Source organism: Xenopus laevis, chromosome 6S (assembly GCF_017654675.1).
Source record: "Xenopus laevis strain J_2021 chromosome 6S, Xenopus_laevis_v10.1, whole genome shotgun sequence".
In the NCBI taxonomy this organism is placed as follows: Eukaryota; Metazoa; Chordata; class Amphibia; order Anura; family Pipidae; genus Xenopus; species Xenopus laevis.
Genome location: NC_054382.1, coordinates 104982506 through 104990728, shown reverse-complemented (window position 1 = coordinate 104990728; position 8223 = coordinate 104982506). Strand labels below are relative to the sequence as shown.

The window sequence follows — 8223 nt, the reverse complement described above, 5'->3', positions numbered from 1 at the left end:
CCGCTGTTCTTTGTACTTCTTATCCTTATCTGTCAAAAAATGATATTGTGTCTCTCTCTTGTGAACATAAATCAGAATATAAAGGCACAGCAGGGAAACCAAATACAAATTTCCGTATTATTAGCAACTCAAAGTGTGCGGGAGGGGAGCAGAAGCTTTAGTTTTAAGGTCTGTAGGTGCAAGGAGTCATTTTACTGACAAGGCATATATGGAGGGGAACACAAACATTAATATTCCAGTGACTGCAGTGTATAAAATGAAATAAACTACTTAAGTTTTCAGTAATCGTCAAACAGAGGGCGGTGAGATTAAACTAGCAAGACACAAAGCAGTCTGTACAGGTTTCTAACGTTTTTCTTTTTCCACTTTGTTTCATAGTGTCCGACTTGCTCCTTTGCCAAAGAACATTTGTAACGACTAATGAAAGACAAGATCAGCAAATGTACAGTCTGCGGTGGAGTGGAAGAAATGAACCACATAACAAATTCCAAGGCAAAGTAAGTCACTAGGTGATTAACAAACATACAGAGGTCTTCTGTGGAGTTAATATATGTGCCTCCTCACTGCAGTCACATGTCTCCTACCCCCCTCTGTCTCATCTTAACGAATCCTGGCTGAGTGTCAGGAACACCAAAATCCTTAAATGAGTGCAAGGTCTTCCCACTTTCACAAATCCGTCCATAGTAGCAAGTCACGGCTTCATTTCCACAGAGTTTCTTCTGCTGCTGAATTTCATCCAGCACTACAAAGAGCCCACTTCCCCCCACCAGCACTTCTCCCCAGAGAACTGAACATATGGATGCTTAGCAGTGGTGGTCTCATTCATATCTGGCAACTCTGAGGTTCTGCTGTGTGAGCGCGAGATCATGTTCTGCACATGGGGGGCTCAGCACCTCGTCCCGCTCTTCCTCCTCCTCTCCTGTGCTTTGCTGCCTGGACAGTGCCACCTGTACAATAACCAATATTCAGGGTAAGATGTTCTGCTGTTTCCTTCAAGTTACCTTTGTTTTTACCTTTGTCTTTGCTTTCTATCTGTCTCCAACAGTCTCTTACAGGCCTGCACTCAGCGGTCTTTTGTCTGTGCAGTTTTTGCTATGAGATAAATTGTGCAGAATACTACTCAAACATGATAACTGTTATTTCACTGTCTGTTAGTTTTGCATTTATGGATATTTGTAGCTTTATTCAGTATCAGCTGTCTAGAAATGTATTTTATTTTTTTACGGGGGGAGGGGGGAAAGCATACTCATTTACCCTCGTAGGGTTTAACTAGAACTACTTCTAACCCAGCTCAACTTACTTTCTGACATCTGTGCTCAGAATTTTATCTAGAGGTGATCAATACATGTAGGTGAGGTGGGGAATGGGGTCCTGAGAATTTAAACAACCGATAGTTACTTCGTTTGGAGTCAGCTTCATGTAATCTAATTTAGGTGATCCAAGGTAAAAAATTTCCTTCTATATTGCACCCAGCTGTACAACTAGGGGATCCCATGTGATTCTATAAACATCTAGGGGCAAATTTACTAAAAGGCGAAGTGACTAACGCTGGCGAAAATTTGCCAGCGTGATGTCATTTCGTGACTTCGCCGATTTACTAACGGGCGCTGGCGTAAATTCACTAGCGAAGGAGATAGACTCTAGCGCTACTTCACACTCTAACGCCAGGTGAATTTTCACTCTGACAAATGGACGTAACTACGCAAGATGTGGATTTTAATGAACGTTAACTCTTGCACCAGACTTGCCTTCGCCACCTCAGACCAGGCGAAGTGCAATCCCAAAAAACGCTGGCGACTTTTCAGTTTTTCAGGGTGATAGGCTGCAAAAGATCGTAAATTTTTTTTAGGGTACCCGGCTTCCCCCATACATTTCCTAACATATGGCACATAAACTATACTCTGGGCTCATGTGTAGGGCATTATCACAACTTTATTTTATTAACTTCCCGCCGCATCCAAATTAGCCAACGCTAGTGCAACTTCGCTTTGCTTGCCGAATTAACGCTAGTGAAACTTCGCCATCGTTCGGCGCCCTGGATGCAACTTCACATTTTAGTGAATTAGTGCTGTCCTGGCGAATTTTCGCCTGGCAAAAATGTGACGATGTGAGCTAAGCCGTCGCTGGCGAATTTCCAGAAGTTAGTGAATTTTCCCCCTAGAGTTCAGGAAAAATTAGTCATGGCAATTGGTTCTGTGGAAGAAGAACAGGAATAGAACCATTTTTTATTTAAAAACATACATTCCTGCCCCAGTTTTAATATATCTTTTTCAAATTTTACTTAGGGCAGGAACCTTGAAATTCTGTATGTTAAGTGAGGAAGTCACAGACCAACTTGTGCAGTGGAAGAAACCTTCTGGCATCTTCCACAAGTTGGTTTGTGACTTTCTCTTTCTGAACTCAACAACTCAGACCCACAGCTCACAGGGAATACCTGTTCCAATTTGGGGAAGGAATTGATAATGTTTTGGTGGGTATATGTTCTATTTCTATACAGGTTCATTAACAGGTGGAGCAATGTTGCCTGACTGGGTTATATGTAGGGATACACTGAATACACTATTTTGGATTCGGCCAAACCCCCAAATCCTTTGCGAAAGATACGGCCGAATACCGAACCGGATCCTAATTTGCATATGCAAATTAGGGGTGGGAATGGGAAAACGTTTTTTTCCCTTCCCGCCCCTAATTTACATATGCAAATTATGATTCAGATTCGGTTTGGCCAGGCAGAAGGATTCGGCTGAAGCCGAATCCTGCTGAAAAAGGCAGAATCCTGGCCAAATCCTGAACCGAATTCTGGATTCAGTCAGGGATGGATTCAGACAGCAGGCACCCTATGACGTGTGGTCCTAGCGCCTCTAATACATTGCCGCCCTAGGCCCGGACCTTTGTGGCCTCACCACAAATCCGGGCCTGGATTCAATGCATCCCTAGTTTGTTATTATTGGCTGCTCACTTGCCACTCCTAAAAAAGTTGGCAGCTTTTCCGTTCATGTATGGGGGTACAACAACAGCCTCCAGAATGATAAGTTCCATCAGAATATATTATTGACAGCAGCTAATTTGAAATATGTTTATAACAGGTATGAATGTTTTAATGAAGAAAAAAAAAAAAGAATTTGGTTTTCATGTTTAATTTGAACATGACTCATTATACAGCTTTTTATGTGTCTGTGAGAGGTTCCCTTTAAAAGAACAGTTCAGTGTATAAAAATAAAAACTGGTGTAAATAGATAGGCTGTGCAAAATAAAAAAAATTCTAATATAGTTTGTTAGGCAAAAATGTAATGTATAAAGGCTGGAGTGACTAGATGTCTAACATAATAGCCAGAACACTACTCTAACTCGGAGTAAGTCAGAGACGTAAAGGGGGGCCACATGGGACATATCTGTTCAGTGAGTTTGCAATTGATCCTTAGCATTCAGTTCAGATGTGCCCCCCCAAGTCACTGATTGGTTACTGCTTGGTCACCAGAGAGCTGAAAAGCAGGAAGTAGTGTTCTGACTATTACATTAGACATCCAGTCACTCCAGCCTTTATACATTACATTTTTGGCTAACTAACTATATTAGAAACATTTATATTTTGCACATCCTATCTATTTACCCAGTTTTTATTTTTACACTGAACAATTCCTGTAAGTATTGATTGTGCTTGTAGAGATCAGGAAGTAGAATGTGACTTTAGTTTTCACTTGCACTAGTTGTCTAGTTATGTGCAAAAAAACCCCACAAATATATTTTAATTAAAGGGATTGTTTACCTTTGAGATAACTTTTAGTATGATGTAGAGAGTGATATTCTGAGACAATATGAAATTGGTTTTAATTTTTTATAATTGAAGGTTTATGAGTTATTTAGCTTTTTATTCAGCAGCTCTTCAATTTGCATATTAACCAATATGGTAACTAGGGTCCAAGTTACCCTAGCAACCATGCACTGATTTGAATAAGAGATTGGAATATGAATAGGAGAGACCTCAATAGAAGGATCAGTAATAAAAAGTAACAATAACAATACATTTGTAGCCTTACAGAGCATTTGTTTTTTAGAAGGGAGTCAACGACGCCCATTTGAAAGCTGCAAGGAGTCAGAAGAGAAAAGCAAATAACTACAAAACTATAAAAAATAAATACGGTAAGGAAGATTAATTGAAAAGTTGCTTAGAATTGACCATTCTATAACACACTAAGGGGCCGATTCACTAACTTCGAGTGAAGGATTCGAAGGTAAAAAACGTTGAATTTCGAAGTTTTTTTTGGGCTACTTCGACCATCGAATGGGCTACTTCGACCTTCGACTACGACTTCGAATCGAAGGATTCGAAGTAAAAATCGTTCGACTATTCGGCCATTCGATAGTCGAAGTACTGTCTCTTTAAAAAAAACTTCGACCCCCTAGTTCGCCATCTAGAAGCTACCGAAGTCAATGTTAGCCTATGGGGAAGGTCCCCAAAGGCTTGGCTAACTTTTTCTGATCGAAGGATATTCCTTCGATCGTTGGATTAAAATCCTTCGAATCGTTCGATTCAAAGGATTTTATCGTTCGATCGAAGGAATTATCCTTCGATCGTTCGATCAAACTATCTGCGCTAAATCCTTCGACTTCGATATTCGAAGTTGAAGGATTTCAATTCCTAGTTGAATTTCGAGGGTTAATTAACCCTCAATATTCGACCCTTCGGCCCCAACGAGTTACCTTAAAGGTGAACCACCCCTTTAAAGCAACAAGCAAAAGGGGGGATATCCTACCCCTTAAAGTCACTGTATACTCTAGGTAAAAAAAACTAGATCTGCCTTCATATTATAATCCAGTAATGCAAATAATTTTAATCATAGAGTAGTTTACAATTTGTGAACATCTAACTGGGGGCTGAAACACTTATGGCTCTGATGTGGGAACATATTTTGCCCTTAAACTAAATTGTACAATTTGCATTACTCAGAACCCATTAATGGTCAGTAAAATGTCCCAGAACACCAAGTCAAATGTAGTATGAGCATCACATTACAGGATGACAACAGAAGGCTACTACCCCCTGTACCCCTTAATGGGGAGCCAATCTCCAGTGGGGCCAATGCTTGTCCTTGGCACAGTAAATCAATGTTTTCATTATGTTTTATGCTGCTGCATTAGATCTTTTACATTTGACCATTTCTCCCTGGCAATGGAGGTGACATTTTTCAGCCAAATGAAAAAAAAAAAATTCACAGCGACAGCCCTTATTCTGTATATTAGTGCATTATGCACTGAACCGAATGATGTGCCATTCCAACAGGTTAGATCCACTGTGACATGAACATATTGATATTGGCACCATGACATTTTAAAGCAACTTCTGGAATGAACTGAACAGTGTAACATTTGCAGAGGGCAGATCTGCAGTGCATTAAGGCATTGTGGGATTCTGACCAGCTGAATTCCATTTTTATTTTGTATAGGCACTCAAGTTAGCTCTAACGTATGTGAAAAGTCGCATGCACGGCTGAAAAATGCCGCAAGGCTGCAAGAAATCGATTGTGGGGGCTTTAAAAAAATGTAAAAAGTCAGTCAATGAAACTCAGTTATTCATTTGTGTTGGTTGGTTGTTTATTCATCTCTGCCTCTATGGGGCAAATTTACTAAAGCGCGAAGCAGCTAACGCTAGCGCAAATTCGCCAGAGTGACGTCATTTTGTTACTTCGTTGATTTACTAACGGGCGCTGGCGTAAATTCGCTAGCGAAGTGGACCTACTCTAGCGCTACCTCGCACCCTACGCTAATTCACTAACTTGCGCATTTTCCTGAACGTTACCTCTTGCGCCAGACTTGCCTTCACCACCTCAGACCAGGCGAAGTGCAATAGAATAGATATGGATTGCTTCAAAAAAAGCCCAAAAAACGTTGACGTCTTTTCCTTTTTTAAGGGTGATAGGCTGAAAAAGATCGTAAATTTTTTTCGGGGTACCCTCCTTCCCCCCTACATTTCCTAATATATGGCAACTCAACTATACAGTGGGCACATGTATAGGGCAATATAACACCTCTATTTTATTTTATGAAGTTTTCCCAGGATTGTGTAGTGTAATGTATTTGCTGCTACATATACTGTACGTCCATTGTACTTTAACTTGGCGGCGTATGCAAATTAGGCATCGCTAGCGTAACTTCGATTTGCTTGACGACTTAACGCTAGCGTAACTTCGCTACCGTTCGCCTCCCTGAGCGAAACTTCGGATTTTAGTGAATTTGCGTATCGCTGGCGAAACTACGCCTGGCGAAGGGCGGCGAAGCTGTCGCTGACGCAACTTCGGTTCTTTGTGAATTTGCCCCATATGTGACTATGTGTGTATTTGTTCATCTCTGTTTCTATGTGTGTATGTCTATGTAATCTGTCATCTCGTCATCGGTGGCCATATATATATTTTTTTTATAGCTGACAGGAGCAATAGATGACATTTACTAGTGCAGTCATTTACTAGGAGGCATACTATACATTTGCAGTGCAGACACAATTTTCATTCCTGGCTGTTCAGGCTAAATGAGTAGGCTGTTATCCCAGTAAATAAGGCTTTACGTTTCCTGGGTATGAGCTGAGGAATCTTTCAGGATAAGATCTGGGTGACTGGGTCAGGTAAACATGTGTGAAACATGTTAAAAGTCAATGGTGTGTCATGATATACAGTGAGCATTCATTTAGTATAGTGAGGGATGGGTTGTTTTGACCTTTTTAATTCTGAGTTGTAGTGTTTCAGTTTGTAGGGACCAAGACAACATGTAGTTGGTTTCTGCTGGGTCTATAATTAGCCAGTGTGCAAAATGTATGATGTGTCTCTAAGTAAATTTAATATTCCAGGGTAATCTTTAGCTCCAAGCTGTTTTTGGTGCAGCTGGAGGGCCACATGTGAGACATATCTGCTGTATTTAATAGAAGAAGAGGTCTGTTCCTCACTGAGCTATTGATTAGGAAAGAAAACCTTTTAGGTTTCATAAATGCACTGATTGTGTCAGACAGGATATTAGGACATATTCATGTAGAAAAAAAGGATCTCAGTTGAAAATAATGCTGCTTAAAATAATTGTATTAACAATAATGACATTGTTGTGTTGCAAATAAAGGCAAACGTGTTTCATGCCCTTCCTGGACACTTAATTGTAGACTCATTAGGAAAGTCAATATACTGTATGCCGTTGTATGGGCAACTTTAGACATTCCTGACCTCCATCGAACGATTCGAACGATTTTAAGCGATCGATCGAATGATTTTTATTAGATCAAAAAAAAACTTAAAAACATGCTCTGGAAGGTCCCCATAGGCTAACATTGCACTTCGGTAGCTTTAATTTGGCGAAGTATGAAGTCGAAGTTTTTTTTTAAAGAGACAATACTTCGATTATCGAATGGTCGAATAGTCAAACGATTTTTACTTTGAATCATTCGAATCATTCGATTCGATCGAATTCGATCAAATTTGACCAATTCAATGGTTGAAGTACCCAGAAAAATACTTCGTAATTCGAATATTTTTTTCACTCAAGCTTAGTAAATCTGCCCCATAGTTTCCATGGCAGGAAATCAGGATATAGTGCCATCATAGCAACAAGTGTCCACTGAAAGAGATGTTAGAGAAGGTTTGCTGCAGGAGAAGCCGTTTGCAGCTGGATGGGAAAGTATGGAGCTGAGGACAGATGTGCAAAAAAACTCTTAACAGAAGGTGGAAAGGGATTGCGCTTTAACCCATCTTAGTGACAAAATGCATTTGTTAAAACAGGCTATCTGTGTTGGTTGTTAATTTATCTTTCACCAGAAAACTGATGATAAAAGATCATCATCATCAAAAATGATTCATTATTTGAATAGGTAGATGAGTAATGCGGTTTACCAGTCTATATAATACATTGAGGCCCAGGAGTCCACGGCCTTTAACTTTTACTTTCCACACTGGTCCAGGGGCGGAACTACCAGGGGAGCAGGGGGTGCGAGTGGGCCAGGGCCCGCAACCCCTCAGGGCCCCCCGGCAGTCCGCCCGCCGCATGTTTCCCCGCCAGTTCCGGGCGTACGAAGGGGGCGGGGGGCCCGACTGGGCGTCCTGCGCCAGAGCCGCCCTCCTCTAGTTCCGTTTTTGCACTGGTCCTCTTTCCCCCTCCTCTCCTTTGGCTTAAGCCCGGTGCTGGTTAGAGAGGTCGGCTTGAAGATCCGTAAAAAATACCAGACACACAATGGCAAGTGTAGTGGGGGTG

General features: G+C 41.0%; 1 protein-coding gene across 1 annotated transcript in view; it reads left to right on the top strand.

Moving 5' to 3' along the window:
- The first annotated feature begins 683 nt into the window (after window positions 1–683).
- Window positions 684–8223, top strand: part of LOC100126651 (uncharacterized) — a 52132-nt gene continuing 44592 nt past the window's right edge. Inside the window, 1 exon segment of the mRNA NM_001110751.1 lies at window positions 684–970. Coding sequence (NP_001104221.1) covers window positions 867–970 — 104 coding nt within the window. The 5' untranslated portion in view covers window positions 684–866.